This window comes from Phragmites australis, chromosome 20 (genome assembly GCF_958298935.1).
Source record: "Phragmites australis chromosome 20, lpPhrAust1.1, whole genome shotgun sequence".
Lineage (NCBI taxonomy): Eukaryota > Viridiplantae > Streptophyta > Magnoliopsida > Poales > Poaceae > Phragmites > Phragmites australis.
The window spans coordinates 3,574,290-3,595,339 of record NC_084940.1 but is presented as its reverse complement, the minus strand read 5'-3'; the positions used below and the strand labels follow the sequence as shown (position 1 = coordinate 3,595,339).

The window sequence follows — 21,050 nt, the reverse complement described above, 5'->3', positions numbered from 1 at the left end:
AGAACCTGTGGTGGTGTGAAGGCAGGACTACAGGAGTGGACAAGAACCGTCCCAGATGCATGATGGATGGACCAGAAAGGGGGCCAGCATGGACAGATAGATATCTTGGCAGTGGGGAATAAATTGGGCCTTTTTTTTTTTTGAGGCTTGTTCAGCTTCTCATCACTCTCTTTACCTTGCATTATATCTTCTGCAGATCAGTACTGCAGAAATGCACAATTGCAAACTTTATGCAGTGTTTCCATCAACTCTCCACTATCAGATGATTGCCGGCTGTGTGCATCTCACGATGCAAAAGCCGGAAGACTCATCCAATATCTTAAAAAAATGATCGCCTCTCACCGTAAGGGAACAAAAAAGGAAAGTGATTGTCATTTCAGTAACTCTGTTGGAAGAAGAGAAGATAGCTAGGTTACTGCTAATATTGTTTCTGAATCTTGTGCTGCAAATGCAGACATGCAACAATGCTGCAACAGTAGCCTCGTGACAACGTGCCGACATTCGATTGGCGCTTAAAATATTAGCATCGCAGCCGGCAGACACTTCTACTCCGCCACTGAAGTCTCCAAGCACAAAATATTGCAACAGTGGCCGAACTGGCAGTAGGCTACTACTGCTATTTCTGAAACGGCCGGCACAGCGGCTTGCACCAATGAGCTCATGCTGCCCATTAAAGATGCTAAACGGAGCAGAAGATTGGACCATACTCTGATCCCCTCTGTTGAAGGGTGAACTTTTCAAGTGGAGATTTGGAAAAATTCTTTTGAGATTCGGTCGGGGATGATTTTGAACTCGTCTCGTACGTGAAATAAGTGGGAGTAAATGAGATGCAGGTGGGGTGGAATGATCGGATGTAGGAGGAAGTAAATGCTCAGAGAATTTTTAGACAGGTTCGGGCCGCTTCGAGCATAACACCCTACTCCTGTGTGTATGCTATAAATGCTCTGAGAATATCACTCTGAGGATCTGCTGTGTTACAAGAATATTTGTCTAAGTCTAGAGCTCCGTGCTCCCGTGGTCGTCGATTGGAGTTCGTCCAATATGTTCTTGTGTCTTCGGTCGATCCAAGTCTCGGTCCCTCCTTCTCCGGGGAGCCCGCCCCGCTTATATACCCGTTGGGGCGGTAGCGTGTCCAGAAAGGATGGCACAAATTCTAAGACGCCGTAAATGAAAAGCAACCATCATGAGATGCAACTCGAAGTGACAGGAAGGGTTGAAAACGCGCCCCCGTCCGATCTTGTTGGTCATCATTCTGCTTTTCGGCGAGTGCTGCGGGGAGGGCCCACCGAGCAGCCACCAAGTAGCCCCGCGTGCCCACCTGGTCAGAGCAAACCTGACACAGCAGCGCGGCAGGCGGTGTGCCTCGAGTTCTGCGATGTTATCCCGAGGCGCGCCGGATGACGCGCGATGGGACCCGTGCATTAAATGTCCTCACGCCTCCTTGCCAGACCTTGGCAGGGACTGACAGCAAGTGTGGGGGGAGTGGTTGAAAGTGACAAGCTACGCGCCCTCTTAAATGCGGCATCGGGTCTCTCACCAATTGACACCTCACCGCTAAGCCCTTATAGGGACCACCGGCGAAGGACTTATCAGGCCTTCGGGGAACTGGGAGTGCTCGGAGACTACTGTTCACAGCCCCGAGCACTCTCTCCCGGATATGCCATCTCTTGGTCCTCGGGGAACTCGGGTGCTCGGGGACCACTGTTCACGGTCCCGAGCACTCCCTCTCGGAACTTAACTGCTCAGCTTCTCGAGGGACCGGGTGCTCGGGGACTACTGTTCACGGCCCCGAGCACTCTCTTCCGGAACTGACTTCTCTTGTCATCGGGGAACTCGGGTGCTCGGGAGCACTGTTCATGACCCCGAGCACCCTCTCCCGGAACTCGGCCTTCTCGGGTCATCGGGGAACTCGGGGGATCACTGTTCATGGTCCCGAGCATCCTCTTCCGGAATTTGGTATTCTCGGACCTCGGGGAGATAACCCTCGAGAGAGGGCGCCACGTGGCACTCTGCTGTTCTGGTCTCAGGACTTGAGGACCCCTGATTCCCATATCACCGACACCCTCCCTCACCAACCAGCCTCGTTACTTCACCCAGTAGTGCAGTGACACTATGCACAACTAGTAAGGGTATGTTTAGTTACCTCATCTCTTATTAGTATTTTGCATTAGTTTGACTGGTGTAAATATGTAATTTCATTCTGACTCGAGATTCGAGCCTGATCCGATGAATACGTGCTTTGACTCATGCAGATGGTCCAATTATCAGTTTTACAAAATTATCTTTATACAAGTAACTAATCATAATCTTAACTCTAACATCCGCTCATGCGATACCATATTCAGTCAAACATATAAAAACTCACATTTACTTATCCAGACAGATATAACCAACTAAACATTTTTCTTTTCAATAAATATATCTCCATTCAGATTACTTATATAATACAGCTTTACAAAATCTTGTCCTGGAACCAAACACACCTTATAGCCTGAAGAACCAGACCAAAATGTAGCAGCAGGGCCTGAATTTGTACAGGTTTGTTTTGGATAGGATTGTGATTCAGAATTCAGAAAACAGTATACAAGTAGAACTGCAAGTTTTGAGGGTTTGTGGTGTGGGTGTTGCTTTTGCATACTCCAATTCCACCATAGAATCTTGACTGCATGGTTCTGATCACCAGATGAACAAGAACAAAACAAGTGACGTAATGCAAGAGAACAATTTGATTGAGTGGGAGCCAGTGACTTCATCTTTCATCTGTCCTGGCTCCTCTGTTTGATCTTATCATCACCTATACCCCCAACCTTTATGTACCAGTATGCAACAGTTATTTGCATCATTATTCCCTTCCCTTCCTACTAATCACTATCAGCATAAGGAGGATTAGAAGAAGAAGAAGCAAGTAGCAAGGGCTTAAACAATAGGCACTTACAAGGTTACAGACAAAAGCCAAGAACTAGCTAGAGAATACACACTTGGTGACTTGGTGTTGTGGTGGTGCTCTGTGTGCTGTGCTGTGCTTGATCGATCACGACGACGCCGACATGGCCGCGGCCTTCTTCTTCTTCGCGGGCTTGTCGGCGCCGCGGGCGCCCTTGGCGATCTTGGTGTCGAGTTTGTAGTAGTTCACGAACCAGTCGACGAAGTGCCGGAGGCCGGCCTCGAGCGAGGTGGTGGGGCGGTAGCCGAAGTCGTGCGCGGCGTGGCTGACGTTGGCGTGGGTGAAGGGCACGTCGCCGTTGCTGGGCATGGTGACGACGCGCTTGTTGGCCTTCTTGCCGAGCAGCTTCTCGAGGATGGCGACCATCCGCGTGACGGGCACGGGGGAGGTGTTGCCGAGGTTGTAAACGCGGAGCGGCGCGGGCCCGCTCTTCTTGCCGGACTTGGAGCCCGTGCTCTTGCCGGTGGTGTCGAGCGCGCCGAGGCAGCCCTTGACGACGTCGTCGATGTAGGTGAAGTCGCGGCGCGCGTCGGCGCCGTCGGCGGCGCGGAAGAGCGTGATGGGCTCGCCGGCGACGATGCTGCGGGCGAAGAAGAAGTAGGCCATGTCGGGGCGGCCCCAGGGCCCGTAGACGGTAAAGAATCGAAGGCCAGTGATGGAGAGCCCGTAGATATGGTTGTAGGCGTGCGCGATGGCCTCGCCGGCCTTCTTGGTGGCCGCGTACAGCGACGCCGGTCGGTCGGTGCGGTGCTCCTCGGAGAAGGGCGCGTCAGTGTTGAGCCCGTACACCGACGACGACGACGCCCAGACGATCGCCGGCTGCGGGTCAGCGTGCTTGGCCGCCACCTCGAGCACGCTGACGAGCCCGGCCACGTTGGAGGCCACGTACGTCTGCGGCGCCTCCATCGCGTACCGCACGCCCGCCTGCGCCGCAAGGTGCAGCACGTGCGTGAACGCCGCCACGTCGAACAGCTTCTCGAGCAGCAGGCCGTCGTTGATGTCGGCGTCGAGCACGGCAACGCCGCGGCTGGCTAGGAGCTTCTGTCGCGCGCGCTTCAGGGATGGGTCGTAGTAGGAGTTGAAGTTATCGAGCCCGAGAACGCCGTCCCCGCGTGCCTTGAGCGCGAGCGAGCAGTGCATGCCGACGAACCCGGCCGCACCCGTGACCAGCACGGAGATGCCCCCGTCCCGGCTCGGCCTGGCGCTCCGCCGCATCTCCTTCTCCCACGCGGGGCCTCCATAGGACGCCGACGCCGAGGACACGAGCAGGCTGCGGTGCGAGGCCGCGGAGTGCGCGCCCCCCGAGCCGCCATCGGCGGCGCCCGCGGAAAGGTGGAAGGAGCGCGACAGGAGCGACGGGTAGTGCAGCGTGAAGAGGAAGACGAGAGCGAGCGTGGCGAGCACGGTGGCGCGGAAGAGCAGGTGCGAAGACGCCGCCACGATCTTGCCGCTCGCCGCGCGCCGCAGCAGCAGCGCGCCCCCGCTCGCGTACCGCTCCAGCTTCATCCCCTTCGCCGCCGCGTCCACCGCGCCGATCCCCGACGACGGCATTGTCCTTTCCTTTCCTTGCCCCCCGCGCTGCCGTGCGCTGCGTTGGACCTGGACGTCGAGGTAGAGGCGGGACCGGTAGCTAAGCTGGACAGCTAGGCTCGAAGCAAGCGAGCTAGCTGAGGAGGGAGTGAGCGAGTAAGAGGGGGATTATAAAGAGAGTGAAATAAATGACGAGAAGGGGAGGTTTTTGGTTTCGGTTGGACGCCACTACGGGTGACTCGACCTGATTTGGCATGGATTTGGGGTCCTCACCTCCCTGCCTAATTTGCAGATTTTTCACTGCTTCGCTTTGGTAAACAAAGAGGAGCTGAAAGTAGAAATGTTTTGGTAGGATCGCAGCAGCAATGCTTGGCTTGCTTATAGTGGTCCAGCTCCAGCCATGGCAGTGGAATTATGGTGTGGACTTGCTATGGGCATGTATATCAATGGCTGGCCAATGGTTACGGGGTTAGTGTGTGCATGATTAAATGTGTGCAATGGACAACGGGCTGGATAGCGACGCATAAAAAACGCAGTTTTAAGTCTTGTTTGACGGAACTCAACCTCATGGCTCCATGTCAGATCGAGTTTATAGGTTAAGATAAAATAATTTAAATCTATATTTTTAGATTAAAATTAAAACAAAATGATCTCATCCAAACAACCTCTATGTACACACAATTCCAACTTCGTGCCAAACAAACTCTTAGCTCGCATGAATTCGTTGAGAGTGTAGCTCCGTGCCAAGCAGACTCTTAGCTCGCATGAATTGGTTGAGAGTGTACTCCGTTTGGAACTAGGAATTTCACACGAATTGGTTGAGTCTGTACAAGAATTGATAAAAAAAATCACGCCTTCCAAACGGGGCATACAAGGATAGAAGGGTTTCTTTCACCCTCAGGAAAAAGAATCAGGATGCGCCGCATACTGTTTCACTGACATGTGCCATTCTGTACCGGCCGTGCGTGAGTGAGACATTGGCATTCGAGCAGAGGAATTCCTTGGTCATCACAAGCCCTGTGATGCACTCCCCGCGCTCAACACCCTCGCAGAGGAATTACTGGAGCTACGACGCCGAGCATTCGGCGATCGAAGACCCGTCGTTGCCAGACGCATGTGACCTGCTCCCGCTCGCCGTTGCTCCGGCCTTGTAGAGGGATGGGGCTATGCGTGCATGCATATATGAGCTGGGGCGCATTGATGCCTTTCTTTTCCCCGGCCATGGCGTCCCTTTCCTTTACTCTATACGTCTGGCTAGACAGTGTTAAATGGGACGATGTTATTTATGTTTTGTTGTACGAATTAATTTAATTTTTTATTTAGTGGTATAGATATGATGATTAATTTTTTATATGGTTGGATAGATATAATTTGGATAGGGTTAGCCAATTTTTTTGACTCACTTGTCATATATTTAGTTTTTTTATTAAAATATAATTATGTGAGATATTATTTTATTTATTTATTTGCATTGAATACAATAGTACAATCAGATCGCAAATCAGATAAATAATTTTACTCGAACTAACCAAAATATGCCATATCAATAGTAATAAATATAATCCAGAACATGGCTCTGTCCAACATTTTTTTAAGGATGAATTTACCGGAAGAATATTATCTCTAAATAGACATCTCATCCAACTTATCATTCAACCAAATAATAAAAAAACTATATGATCATCTTCCATCATCAATCAAACACACGTGCATTGTCTACTGAAACTAGGGCCGACAACAGGTGAATCGGATCAGGTTCCCACAAGTTTTACCCCAACTGGAGCAGTGACAAGGCTAGATTTTCGCCCATAGGGATCACGGGTCGGGCCTCAATTACGGGTCGAGTCGGAGGTGGGGCCGATTTTCACCCACGGGCCCCCGACTTCCGACTACCGTCGCCACTCGCTCGCCCGTCACCCAACCACCGCCCACCTGCGCCCGTCGTTGCCTCTGCCTCCCTACGCCGCTCTCCCGCCTCCAGCACTTAGCCACCGTCGCGCCGATTTCGGGTCCCCGTCGGTTCCAAACTAAGAGTATATTTCTATCTATTATATAAATAGGGTCTAGATTAGGTTTTTTATTCGGGTTTCGACACGAGTACGTTCTTACTACACTCGTCCCATCCGGCTGTTGCCAGCTCTAGCCGAGACAGGGGAATTGGAGGCATGGGCGCGTGATCCGTCTACCCGTGGGTTCAACAGCGATAAGGTCGGACTGGTCAGGGAGAAGATGCAGGCGCACCGCCACACCGGGGTGGTGACTCTGACTGGGGAGCACGACGAAGACAATTTGTCGTGGCGCAGGGAGATGAGATCCGTCCAACGCAGCCGTGCGAACGCGAGGCGACCAAAAGCTGAAGAAGGTCAGCAACCGTGCGTTGGCATTCGGCGCTTGCGCAGCAAACGGCCAGCCCCGCTGCCATATGGTCCCACGCGTCCGTCCCGTCCGCCGCTCGCCGTATGAAGCACGGCCTGGTCCGGGGCTGGGCAGACATGCCGCAGTGTATGGACGGTGCGGCCGCGAGCGGTCCACGGACGGGTCTGCCCGTTTGATCATTGTGTTCTTATCGATCCTACTGCTCGTGTGCTTGTAATGTTTGCGATGTTCGTGTGCTTGTAATGAACTAAAGAACACATGGATTATCCAGATTTAGACATCTCAAAAGATAACAACACTACCTCCTGTGTATTTTATTATTAAACTTTGTAAACTGGTTATATATGAGTTTTCTCGGCTCTTCCTTCTCTGTCTCTTTACAAATCAGGTCCTCCTCTTTTTATATACTAAAAGAGAAAAAGAACTTATAAGTGAACTTGTTTAGCAGATCCATATCTAATTAGATATTCTACTCTTATATCATCATTATGGAAAACTTAGTGAACTTAACTTGCTATGAGAGCAATGCATGCCCGTCCCATCCGTAGAACACCACCGCACATGCCTCCCCCGGTCGCTCGGCCTGTCCCATCACCATACGTCACAAAATCGTCTGTCAAGTCATCCCGTCCCTGCGCTTCGCGAGTCTACCTGCAAAATCATCCACTTGCTTGGTCGTTCTGCAGATCCTGTCTCATCCGTCGCGTGGCGCAAGTCGCTCCGCAACATCTCACTTCGTAGCAATTAATGTTACGAGATGGGGCATTACCCATCTACGTTGGTCACGACTTTATTCGCTGGAGGAGGTGCTTAGAGAAGAAAAATACTGGAATAGATATCAATAAATACGATTAGAAATGTTATGTATGGGCGTCCCGCGACCAGCAATTGCTTGTTGTGGACCATATTATTTTATAAGAAGGCTGGTCGTGCGAGCCAAGGACTGGTTGCTCAATGGGCTAGAATTCAGGAAATATCCATTGTCAGTCGCTACATCCCTCGTGGGGCCCATTAGTCAGAATATCCCCTTACTCAATACTCCGACTGTAGTCCCCAAGCTTCCCTGTGGCCATGGTTATGTTTGGTCGCACCACTTGGGTCCCATGGGAATATTGTCCACCCAGAGAATGGTCGCCAACGTCGTTTAGCTTTCAGAGTTTGACTCTGAATTTCACGTCACGTGGGGAGGTTAAACGTCCTGAAAAATAAAGAGAGAGAGAGAAACATTGATTGCCGCTTGGCTTGGGGGACTTTTGGTTTCCTATGTGCACCCCTTTGATTTCGAGCGGTTCATATGCTGAGCTGGTTGAGGTTCCTCAGTACTTTCGAGAGAGATGTTTAAGATGAGATAGGTATGAGAGGCTAAGGTGTTGGTGTCCAAACGTAGCCACGCATGCACGGTTTTGATTGGGAAGCAACCGTAAGCCCCTAGGGTAGCTCCACCCTTCACCCCAAGCGTGAATCAATGGTTGATCGGGCTATTAAAGCAGGAGTTCACCCAGCTGGCCACCCATCGAAGTTTTTGCAAGGCGATAAGGCAACTCTTCTTGGGGATCATAGCGTCCTCCTCTCATTCCTCGTCGGCAAGGTAGATGATCTCGAAGGATTTGGCAAGGGCTGAGTCGCCCCTGACGCCGATTCCGATTGCTGTGGTGCCCCAAGGAGCAGACAATCTCCAAGTCCTTCTTGCGGGGTTGGAGTCAGCGGCCGTCGTACTTTCCTCATTATAGAGAGGGTCTCCCCCATTCTCTCTCACTTGATCTCTAGCCCGTACGGTTGCCTCGGTCAAGATTATCGACATATCCAATGAGGGGGAGATCGACAGGGAATTTCTGGAGGAGGAGATCGATAGAAAGGAGAAGACAGAGGAGGTTCAGAAGGAGGGCCAGCTGGGTCCGTCGGCACCAGTCAGTAGCTCCAGCAGGGTCTTCGTGCTGGCCACCCTCCTTGGCCCCTACATAGTTCGTCGTCCAATTCTCGGGGTGAACAACTACCACCCTAAGGAATAGTATAAGAAGTTTCTTGACTCGTTCAAGGGTAAGTAGGGGTCTGCATACTTTGGAATTGTTGGAGGTGGTGGATCTTCATGATATGCAAGAGTTAAACGGGACCTTTCCGTCAACCTGGCTCTAGCCACTCAAGTCGAGAGGGAAAGAACAAGCATGTAAAGGATAGTTAGGCGGGTCGAATGTAATCGACCCGCCTGTAACCAATCTTTTCCATGAAAAAAAATTGTCCATCCCTTTATGATGGCGTCGCTGATAGCTGGAAGATCACTCGGGAGCCCTGCGGGTTTTGGACTGTCTGGTCCTAACCGTCGTTCGGAGTGTTCAGAGAGTTTTCCTTGTGCTGTTGTGGTGAGTAGGACCTGACTGGTCCGCCCTGCTCGCTAGTTAGGCTTTCAAAGAGCGGGATGACCCTTAGCATGACAAGTCCCTCGGCAGCGACCAGCGCCCAGCCTGAGGTCACCTACCACCAATCCCCCTACCGCACCTTTCGGTTGTGATAGCGTCTGAGGCTTTGCCGATATCGGATAGCTCGAATTGGAGCATGCTCGCATAACTCTTTGATTAGGTTTACATCATCCTCTCGTCGCGTCACCTGGTCGTCCGAGTAGTTAGCCACTCGGGGCGATTGAAAGACGATCTCAGAGGAAAGCATTGCCTCTATGCCAAAAACAAGGAAGAAACTAGTTTCGGTCGTAGCCCTATTAGGAGTCATTCGTAATGACCGGAATATTGTTGGTAATTCGTCCATCTAGTGTCTTGAATAGCTTTTAAGCCGATCAAAGACCCGGGTTTTGATCCCTTGCAGTATCATCCCATTACCCCCTTCGACATATCCGTTACTCTGTGGGTGTGCTACCGATGCATAGTAAATTTGGTCTCAATCTCTTCGCAGTAGTCCTAGAAAGTACTACTAATGAACTGAGTCCCGTTGTCCGTGATTATGAGATTTAGACTACCAAACCGCACTACTAGCCCCCGTATGAACTTAATCATTGTAGCGACGGTGATCTTCCTGGCGGGTTCAACCTCTATCCACTTAGTGAATTTGTCGATTACCACAAATAGGAATTCAAAACAGCCTGGGGTTTTAGGGAATGGTCCCACGATATCGATCCCCCATACAGTGAAAGGCCAAGAGAGTGGTATGATTTACAGTGCTTAGGCTGTTAGGTTGGTATGTCGACCATGATACTGACATGACTCGCACCATTTCACCAGCTCGCAAGCATTCTGGAGTGTAGTGGGCTAATAAAATCCTTCCTGGAACGCTTTTTTGACCAGAGCGCAGTATGAAGCGTGGGTAACACATATGCCTCTGTGGATATCAGAGATCATTGTGCTTCCATCTTCCTGAGTGATGCACTTCAGTAAAAGGCTATTGCTCCCCCGACGATAAATGCGTCCCTCTACCAAGGAATATTTACGGGCATACCGCGAGACTTTTTTGCTGACGTATCGTCATCAGGGATTGCTTGATTCTAAAGGTAGTTCAAGATTTGATCCATCCAAGTCAAACCCAAATCGAGCAGGACGACCACATGATGACCACCCGAGGTCGATGACCTTGAAGGAGGCGTTGCCTCCAAAGGTGTTACCTCTGGTACTCTGTTTTCAAGCGGAGCATCCCCTTCACCTAGGTCCGAGACCGCAGGTGATGGTTATGTGAATCTTTCTTCAAATATTCCGGCCGGAACATATTCACGACAAGAAGCTAGATGGGTTAGCTCATCGACTAGGAAATTGTTCTTGCGTGGGATGTGCTTGACTTCAAAACCGAAAAAACATCGCTCCAGTCTTCTCACTTCGGCGACATATGCCTCCATTATCATATCAGAGCACTGAAACTCCTTTTGCATATGGTTAACAACTAATAATGAGTCCCCTATCGCTAATAGGCGTTTAATCCCAAGTGCGGAGTATGCTCACATTCCAGACAAGAGGTCCTCGTATTCCATAATATTGTTAGTGGATGGAAAATATAATTGAACAATGTATCTGAGGAGGTCACCGGTTGGTGAGGTCAGGATCACTCCAACCCTCGCTCACTTTAGCCTGAACGATCCATCAAAGTGCATGGTCCAGTGCTCATCCATCTATGATCATTGTACCTGCTCGGGTTCAAAAGAGGACCATTCGAGCATAAAATCGACCAACGCCTAGGACTTGATAGCCATTCGAGGGACGAATTGAAGATCGAACTCCCCGAGCTCAACTGCCCACTTTGCTGTTTTTCTTGCCGCATCCCTGTTGTAGATAATTTCTCTAATCAGGAGCGAGAAGATTACCCTAATTTTGTGGGCCTGAAAGTAGTGTCTGAGCTTGCGAGAGGTTATAAGAATGGCGTATATTAGCTTCTAAGCCTGTGGGTACCGAGCCTTCACATCATGTAGGACCTCAATGATATAGTATACAGGTCACTAAAGACCTTCTCGCTCGACAACCAGTATCACGCTCGCGACTTGTGGGGTAGCTGCAATATAGAGCAAGAGCTGCTCGTCTGGTCGAGGTGCAGTTAGTACAGAAGGGGAGGAGAGGTACCTTTTTAGATCTTGAAGGGGCGTTTCCGTTTCTGGGGTCCACCAGAAGTGGTCGCTCTTCTTCAAGATCTTGAAGAGCGGCAGCCCTTCCTCTCCCAGTCTTGAGATGAACCTACTCAAAGCTGCCACATATCCTGTTAGTTTTAAGACTTTCTTTAGCTTGGTTGGAGATTTCGTCTGGTCAACGGTTCTAATATTGTCATGGTTTGTCTCTATCCCTCGACTAGACATGAGGAACTCAAGAAACTTCCCAGATAGGACTCCAAACATGCACTTCTCATGGTTTAGTTTCCTGTGATACTTTTGAAGATTATCGAACGTTTCTTGGAGGTCTGCGACTAGGTCCTCTTTGGTTCTACTCTTTACGACCACATTATCAACATACGCCTTGACGTTTCTACCGAGCTGTGGTCGAAAAATGAGTTGAATACAACGATGGTAAGTGGCACCAACACTTTTCAAACTGAAAAGCATTTTTACATAACAAAAGATCCTGAAGGGTGTCACAAAAGTAGTCTTCTCCTCATCTTCTCTATACATTATAATCTAGTGGTACCCCGAATGAGCATCTAAGAAGCTAAGAAGATCACTGCTAGTGGTTGAGTCAACAAGCTGGTCGATTTGGGTTACAGAGAAGTGATCTTTTGGGCATGCCTTTGTTGAGGTTAGTGAAGTCGACGCACATCCTCCACTTACCATTGTATTTTCGGACCATGACTGGATTAGCTAGCCACTTTGGGTCCTGTATTTCTCAGATGAAGCCTGTTTCCAGGAGCTTATCGATCTCCTTACGAAGTGCTTCCTTTTGGTCGGTTGTGAACTAATGCACTTTTTGTTTGACCAGTCATGCGTCAGGCTACTTGCCCTTTTCCTGCTCTCGCTGGATGCGGTCCTCCTGCTCTCGCGTGGCCATCTGGCTCTAGATCATGCCACAGAGGTCGCGTTGGTGCAAAGAGTCACGTAGGTCAGAGGGTTGGCTGTCCCGACGCTGTGGGGGTCTCCGAGCACTCCCCGTGATTGAGGGAGGATATGATCTTTTTCTACCGTGGGAGCTACCACGATTCTTGGCGATCGCGACCTTCACCAGTCCTAGTGACGGACGTGGTGTTTGTCACCATAGTTTGGCGTCGAGCTGTCTCAACCGGGAGGGCGAGGTCATGCAACCATGATGCAACTAGTGAACCCTCCGATGCTGCTATCACTCGATGGCTAAGAAGCATTCTCACAGTTTGCAGATTCTGTGCAGGCATCATGGCCTCATAGTCGAGCTGCCGAGGGCGAAGTGGTGACATATCGCGATGAGGGGAGCCCCCGGTATTCGTGTGTCATGACAACCTTGGTGGCGATGCCATCAAAGACCGAAACCTGTGCGGCAGCTCCTACTGGCGACACTGTGGTGGTTGGGGCTGTGCCAGAGCGTCTCCGTGTCTGGTGCCAGCCTGGTTACCCTTTGCGCGTGTGGCCTGAGGATCATTGTCGACACCTGGAGTATGGGAGCCTCTGTTGCCCCCTGTTGCATGAACTGTCATGAAAACTTCACGTTGAGCCTCGGAGCTCTCGGACTCCAATTCGGTATCATATTTCTATAGCACACCGGGCTCATCTGAGTTGTATCCTATGACGAACACCTCGCGGTGACTGGGGTCCTCGGAACAAGACTCAGCGTTACTGTGGATCCGGTCATGGGTAGCCCAATCTAATCTTCAATACCTACCGAAACACAGAAACACGTCCCCTACCTGGCGCGCCAACTGTCGAGGGTCAATCCTTGACAATGATTCCAGGGTGTACTAGTCGGTGGACGTGCGAACAACGTTTGCGGTGTTCGTGTGCTTGTGATGAACTAAAAAAATATAGGGGTTATCCAGGTTTAGGCCTCCCGAAAGATAACAATCCTACGTCCTATGTATTTTGTTATCAGAGTTTATGAACTAGTTATATATGAGTTTTCTCGACTCTTCCTTCTCTGTTCCTTTACAAAGTGTGTCATCCTCTCTTTATATACTAGAGAGAAGGAGAACTTTCAAGTGAGATCTGTTTAGCAGACCCATATCTGCTAGATATTCTACTTTTGGATCATCATTATGAAGAACCTGGTGAACCTAACTTGTCCTGAGAGCTCTGCAGGCCCGTCCCATCCGTGGAACACCGCTGCACCTGCCTCCCCCAGACTTTCGGCATGTCCCATCGTTGTGCGCGTAAGATCGTCTACCAAGCCGTCTCGTCCCTACGCTTCACAAGTCTACTTGCAAAATTATCCACTTGCCTGGTCGTTCTAAAGATCTTGTCTCATCTGTCACGTGGCGCAAGTCAGTCCGCAACATCCCACTCCTTAGTAATTAATGTTATGGGATGGGCACTGCACATTTACGCCGATCACGACTTTTTTCGCTAGAGTAGGTGCTTTGAGAATGAAAATATTTGAGTAGATATCAATAAATACGATTAGACATGTTAGGTATGGATGTTCTGCGATCAGTAAGGGCTGATCACGGGACCATATTATATCACAAGGAGGCTAATTACGCAAGCCTCACGCTGGTCATATGAGCAGAGGGCTGGTCGCTTGATGTGTCAAAGTTCAGAAAATATCTCCTATCAGTTGCCAAATCCCTTGTGAGGCTCGTTAGCCAGAATGCCTCATTACTCAATACTCTGAGAAGGGCCCATTTGCCAGTGTTATAAAATCACATTCATGTGAGCAACTAATCACAATCTCAACTCTTGTATCTACTTTTACGGTCTCAAATTCGGTAAACTAAACAGAAACTCAGCTCAAATAAATACAACCAATCATACACCCTTATTTTTAACAAAATAGTTCCACTCAATCTATTTTCTCTCTAACTATATATATAGTACATAAAGCCAAGAACCAATATAGACCACCAATCACAACCATTGCGGATACTCCCAGCAGCTTAATCCCTTTTATTGGTATGTAACTTAACTTGATCGCTGGCGATTTTCTATAAAACCATAGGTTTTTTTTTTTAAAAAAATACTCCCCTGCAGCTTGATCGAACCACACACGTAGCAGTAGCTAGTCAACCAATTGTAGATCGCCGACAATGGTGTGCAGTGAGGAGCGGATCGGCGGATGCACGGCACCGGCACGCACGCAGTAAGTTCCCCGCGGGAGCGGCGTCGACGTGATGGCACCGCAACACCACACGCGCCACCACGTGAGGCCGGCGCTCGCAACTTGCTATACCATAGCATGGCGCCAGCGGCTTGCTGCCGCCGCCCTCACTTGAAAAAGAAACCAATGAGCTCAACTGCTCGACCAACAAATTAGAAGCTACGAGGACTCAAAAGAGGCCTCGTCGAAGAATAGCATGTCCAGGTGTTCCAACGCATCAAAATTATAAAATGTTCCTCAAGTGAAAAAACATTCAAAATATAGCATAAGCCATTTGGACCATGATCCAGGACCCACGTGTCAGCGAGACCAGGCCTTGCGAAATGGCGCTGCGTCTGTTGGATCGGACCCAATGATTCGCACAGAAACACGTACTGCACGGTTGTCGTTGTTCTCTCATGGCAACAAGGGTATTTTTTATCTAATACTTATCTATCTATTATTATTTTTATTTATCTCATATTTTTTATAGATCGTTTTAATATAAATAAACGGTTAGCGAAAATTTCCATTCCGGACATAGCTTGGTGTACACTGTGCGAGCGGGGTGTGTCGGTGGCTGAGAGCGACGCGCGCATGCATGGCCAATGGGCAGCTCGCAGCCAGAGGAACACAACGGCCAACGTCGTCCCTGCTAGCTCTTCGTTTTAATTGGACGACCGCTTCGATCGGTTGGTGGTTTCACAGATCGACTCGACGCATACATGCAGGTGTACATGAACATGACTACACGTATGTGTACAGCCGTATGCACAGTACAGTACAGTCCTATAGGTGGATATGGTGCCTGTGTTTCAGTACGTGTTGAGCTACTAAGTCTATTTATTTGGATTTCTATTTCTGATTTATCTGAAAATCTGTATTTTTTTAAAGGTTTTTCTGAAAAGCTGTTTTTTGATTTTAGCTGTTGAATTTTATAATAATTTTTTGACTTCTTAGCATATTATTTCTCAAAAAAGCTACTTTCAGCTAGCTTCTCAGCTTCTATTTCATTTTCTCGGAAACAAGCTTCTGATTTTTTCAGAATTCACTTTTCAACGAACCCGTTTATTTAAGCTCAAATAACTTCTAAGCTTTTGATAAAAAAAAAACAGTCCGAAACAAACAACCCCTTTATCAGATTGGCAAGTTTCTGCAGCAGCTGGAGCTTTTCTTTTGTGCCTATTTCTTTGTCATGACCATCAAATCAACAGTAATTCGCATAGTTAATCCCTCCTCAGCATGCCACTTCATGACAAAAGATACGTATAGCATGGCCTTTTGCTGCTGGAGGTAGCAGGGGACCGTTCAGTAACTCTGAAAGTGGCCGAGCCTTGTGCCCAAAAGAGCTACAGTTTTTTTTGTTTTTTTTTTTGACGCGGATTGAATCCATTTGTGTGTTTGTTTTGCCTATCAGTGTCGTTAACGTATATGTGTATATACGCCTTGTCTCGTAGCCAGATTTGTACATATACATACGCAGATGCTGCAAATGCCTAGACCAGAGCCACTGTCTCAGTTCAAGTGCATGGCATCTAGTGCCAAACTTGTATGCCATGTGCCCATGTGCTACTTATGTTTCACTGGCGTGTGGGTCCATGTCAGCCTCCTTGTCAGGGCCACGTCGTGAATCAGTCATTTTCGCTGTATCTTATAGTCTCTCGCTCTATGCAACCAACCACCTGGTTCTGTAATAAGGGAAATATGATTATACGGTGATAAAGGAGTGGTCAACGAGGTGGAAACAAAAGGTAATTAAGGGCATGAACATTGTTACATGTTAATCATTTCATATAATGCTAGTAGTATTTTAAGTGACGTAGAGGAGAGAGGGGATGATGAGAGAAAAATATCGTTGTTTCACAAAGTAATGGTTTTATAAGCTAAAATTTATAACTAAAAAATTATTCTCACACTATTTTATGAGTTGTTATTGATATTAAACTCATAAGTTATAACACTCATTTGTTCGACGCATAAATTAAGGTTGTAAAATTACTATTAGATTACTAACAAAAATTATTATAGGGGTTATTTGCTAAATCATCTTAAAATTACATGTTTATGCATGATGTGACTTAGAGGATGACACTGATGTACTTGCCCTAAGACTTCAATTTATAACTAAAACAAAGCCAATATGATTAAGCGCTTGTTGCTTGAGGCCATTGTCACAGTGTAAATGCAGCAGTGGTCCAAGAATATCCCGGCTCAACCGACGGATCCTTCAAAAGCACGACGATTAGGCTGTTCGTTGCACCCAGAATTTATGCTCCACTACTGGTACTTGTCCACAAAAGATTTATGGGACGTGCGGTCACGAGAAGGGGCGACATGCCAAAGATCTGCCGTGTGCACGTCTAACGGTTTGGAAAGCAAAATTTCTAGGATTTTTGTATAGAAGACTTTTGTAAGACTTTGATAGAACCTCATATCATTTGATCTAACAGTCAGATTGAAGAGAAGAAAATATATATGTTATCATAGTAGTTCTTTTGTAGGACCCGATGTTATAAAATTTGCTTCTATTGGTTTGGGCCAAAAACTTCCTCGTCGCAATACACAATACTCGATACTTTGAATGCGACTATTGGACATATACGCGTTATATGTAATCTGAATTATAAAACCCCAACAACTAAGTACGAAGTTATATGTAATCTGAAATATAAAAGCTTCATTCAAAAGTTTAAACTCCCGAGGCAGACCACAGGCATTTTACTAAACAGAACTTCAGAGTTCATACTTTTGTTATGCCCTGATAAGCTAGTTAGCTTCTGTCAGTGTCAGCTTCAAAACTCAGGCACCCAGCTGGTACAGAGGCATACACGGGATCATACTGTTTGCATGTGTCACCTCTGGCATCATGGCACATTTCAGAATAGTCCGGTCAAATCCAACTGCTGTCATAAAAAGATGCTGGGTTAAATATTATCTCTGCCGCAACCCTGTGGGGGATTTGGATTACTAGAAATAACTTTGTATTTCGAAAACAGAATTGACAGGATATCAAGGTGATTTTGAAGGCTATTCTGAAGTCTGTAAACATTTGCCAGCCAATGCTATATGATACTTTGTCAGAAAGATGGATAAATGGTGTCAGTTCTTGGAGAATCAAATCAGAGCGCCGCTGAGGATCCAATGTCGATCACAAGGTCGATGGGACGAACAAAAGGAAGGCTGAACCGCTGAAGAGATGTGCCAGTGAAGCTTCTTTGCTAAGAGAAGAACACTCTTGAAGCTGCTGATTGGTGTTGCTGCTCAGAAAATATGGTATGTGTTCTTCTAAAACCTGGTTGTAATGTGATCTTAAACGTGCCGAATCAGTGAGGGCTGGGTTGGAACTTGGAAGCTGATGGCTTACCAGCCTTTTCTGATGTCGATGATCTCGCCCTATACTGTAAACCGATAAACGGTCTTATTTTAATGAAATGGGACAGGGATTAGGGGCATGTTTGGTTGCCGTTTGAGTTTTTTTTAGACGGTAACGTAAATCCGGTATGAGTAGAAGCAATCTGAGATGTAGTGACTATAAAAAGAAGAGTACTTGTTTCTAAGCATGGACAGATACAATGTACTTGCATCTACTGATGCAATGGCCATGTGAAGATGTTGAGTTGCTTATATAGACGGATGTAATGACTCTACACCTGAAACTAACGAGTGTACCTATTACAATACTGTAGCAAATATAAGACATCCATTAGGATAGGCTTCAGAGAGAAGCTTGATTTGGACGTATCCATCAGACCAGACTCCAACCGTATAATTGTATCTATGGATACAGGAAGAAACAGTACATGCAAGTAACTAAACGAACTTCTTCACGAGAATATACGCACAAACAGAACCGGATGTCCCTAATACGGGTAACAAACACACTCTAGGCCTCTGGTTCTTAAAAAAAATCCCAAGTGCAGCATCTGTTCCACTTCCAATCCATTCACTGGCACTGCATGCCCTGAACTCTAATCTTCTCCTTTAGCTGAACTTTTTGACATTTTGTACTGCAGTGTCTAAATGCCCCAAAATTTGCAGTAAACTTGTACTCCAGAGATAGAGGGGACGGATCAAGAGAGGATCAAATACTGCAGCCAGGCCGGCTGGAATCGAACATGAACTTTGCACGCATGGTATGAATCAAGCCAAAGTAAAACTGAAATCACATGAGTTCTCTTGGATTCAGTCGCGCTGGACGTAGGCTGGGTTCACGGTCCCATGCTCACAGCGCGCCTGCGACGCATCATATCGATATGATGAATGAGACCAATGCACAATGATCACAAACGCAAGTGACCAGTGGCGTCCTTGGATCTTTTGCGAGCCAGCAGGTCGTTTTCTCCTATCCGCACTGGCTTTTCCGGCCGACGCCGATCAGAAGGTCAGATCGGATTGGGCAGCACTGGATAAGGAAAGAGCTCCTCCATTTTCCAGTCTTGCTTTTAGTCAGGTTGCATGCGACTGCTGCATCGATGGCGCCATGGACGACAGCACGGTGGTTGGGACGTCGACGTGCAGCTGTGAATGTGATCGATCGACCCCTGCCGTCTCTCAATGATTCTGGTCTCATTCTCGCACGGTATCAGGTCGTCGGCGTCGGCGTCGAGCGACTGAATTATTGTGAGCCAAGAACGACGTACAAACCGACGCTGTTGTACGCGCGGTAGTTCGTCTACCTGTCTGATCGAGGTGCAGTGCAGGTTGCATGTATGCATGTTCATGTGTAGCGTCAGGTATGATAGAACCGTTGAGCTGTTCTGCACCAGGTGGTCGATGCTGTTTGGAAGCGTATGACGGTATGAGAGAGCAACAGAATTACAGAGAAGAGTAACGGTAGTGTACTAGTGTTCTTGCATGTTTACATGGTGGTTGGCCGAGCTGAAAAACCCTTCTCTCGGCAGGCTTGATCGCGAGATTCTCTCCCAAGCAAGTGTGTCAAGTTGTTAAATAAACATCGAGGGATAACAAGACATGGAAGCTGGACCGGCATGTTTGCATGAAGCTGTAACAAGGAGTTCCACTTCCATGTAAACCTTCTTTTTTAGGCACTCGCGAGGGTTTTAAAAACGGTTTATTTGTAGGCAAATGATACGCGGGGATTTTAGTTTGTTTTATTTTTTTCTTCACAAACGAAAAGATCATAATTTTGCTGAAATTTCAGTTATCTTTTGTTCCCTGCTCCGTGGTCCCACATGTCAATGAAAGAAAATTCTAAAATTAAATATTTCGTCAATTTTGATAAATTTTCTGAAATTTGCAAAATTTGACTAAATTTTAATCCCCGATGATAGGTGCGCACTCTTGTGTGCGTGAATATGATGTACGTATGCATTAAAGCTGGTCAAGTGGGCTGACATGAGGCACGATATTTTCAACCCGCCCCGAGCACAACATGACATGATAAGCTAGGCTGTGCCTCGGACTTGGCCTCAGCCTGACCCAGCTAAGCCGGCATGGCATGGTTAGGTCCAGCCTCCGCCACGAATAGGATCCCTGTTGTTAGAGGTGGCCAAATGGGTGGTCCAGCCTGGCACGACCCATTTAGCCCTGTTAACTAAACGGGTCGTGCCATGTCGACCCACGTGACGTGACTCTAGCTCAGGCACGACCCATTTAAGATCAGGCCGTGCCGTGCCGGTCTACGGGTCAGTAGGGCCAATGCTCTTTTTTGGCCCATTGGTCCGTAGAAAATTGAAAAAAAATCACAAAACTTGTTTTTACCCAGAATTTAACACACAACATTCTGCTTGAGAGTTAAACACATTACCATTGCACCGCATATTCTATATGGTATTAGATCTAAATAAATTATATAAGATATTAAAAAATAGAAACAATTAACCCGGCTCGTAGTGCCGCGGCTCTGGCCCAAGCATGGCTTAAGCCGTCGTGCTGTGCCGGTTTGGACCGTTAGCCACAATGCCTAGGCCAGGCCGAAATAGCCGTGCCTTGTGTCGGCCTATTTGGCCCGGCCCACTTGGCCACCTTTACCCATCGTCCACGTCCAGGCACGCGCCTCTGTAGAACACCAAAGCCATGAGAAGCAATTTCTATATAATCCGGTCCTACGAAAGACCCTCTTTCCTGTGATGGTATGTGTCCACAGTCTCTCTCCTTTTTAGCTTAGCCATTGAATCACGTGATGGATGGTATAGATAGAGTCTCACGAGAATTTTTTTAGACATGGTCCTATAGAATTCGTTTCCAGCGCCACGTACAACAACGAACACAATGTACTACTGTGACCCGACATGAGTAGACCCAACAACATCGCGCTAGCACCCGAATGAAAAAAAACTGCAGCACTACACGGAAGTAAATTCTATAGAACTTTATCCAGAAAGACTCTCGCGAGATCATATCTATGTCATATATCTCGTGATCTAATAGGTAAATTAAAAAAGAAAAGGTGAATGGACATATATCATCATAGGACAGACAATCTTTTATAGGATCGAATTTTATAAAATTTATTTCTGCGTCACATGGATATGTATGTATGCACACTTATTATTTTAATCTAACCTGACCGA

The 21,050-nt window shown here is 47.7% G+C and overlaps 1 protein-coding gene across 1 annotated transcript; it reads right to left on the bottom strand.

Moving 5' to 3' along the window:
- Window positions 1-2,426: 2,426 nt before the first annotated feature.
- Window positions 2,427-4,921, bottom strand: LOC133901215 (UDP-glucuronate 4-epimerase 6-like). The gene has a single exon (XM_062342505.1). It carries the CDS (start codon window positions 4,493-4,495, stop codon window positions 3,032-3,034), a length of 1,464 nt encoding a protein of 487 aa, XP_062198489.1. The 5' UTR covers window positions 4,496-4,921; the 3' UTR covers window positions 2,427-3,031.
- Window positions 4,922-21,050: the final 16,129 nt, after the last annotated feature.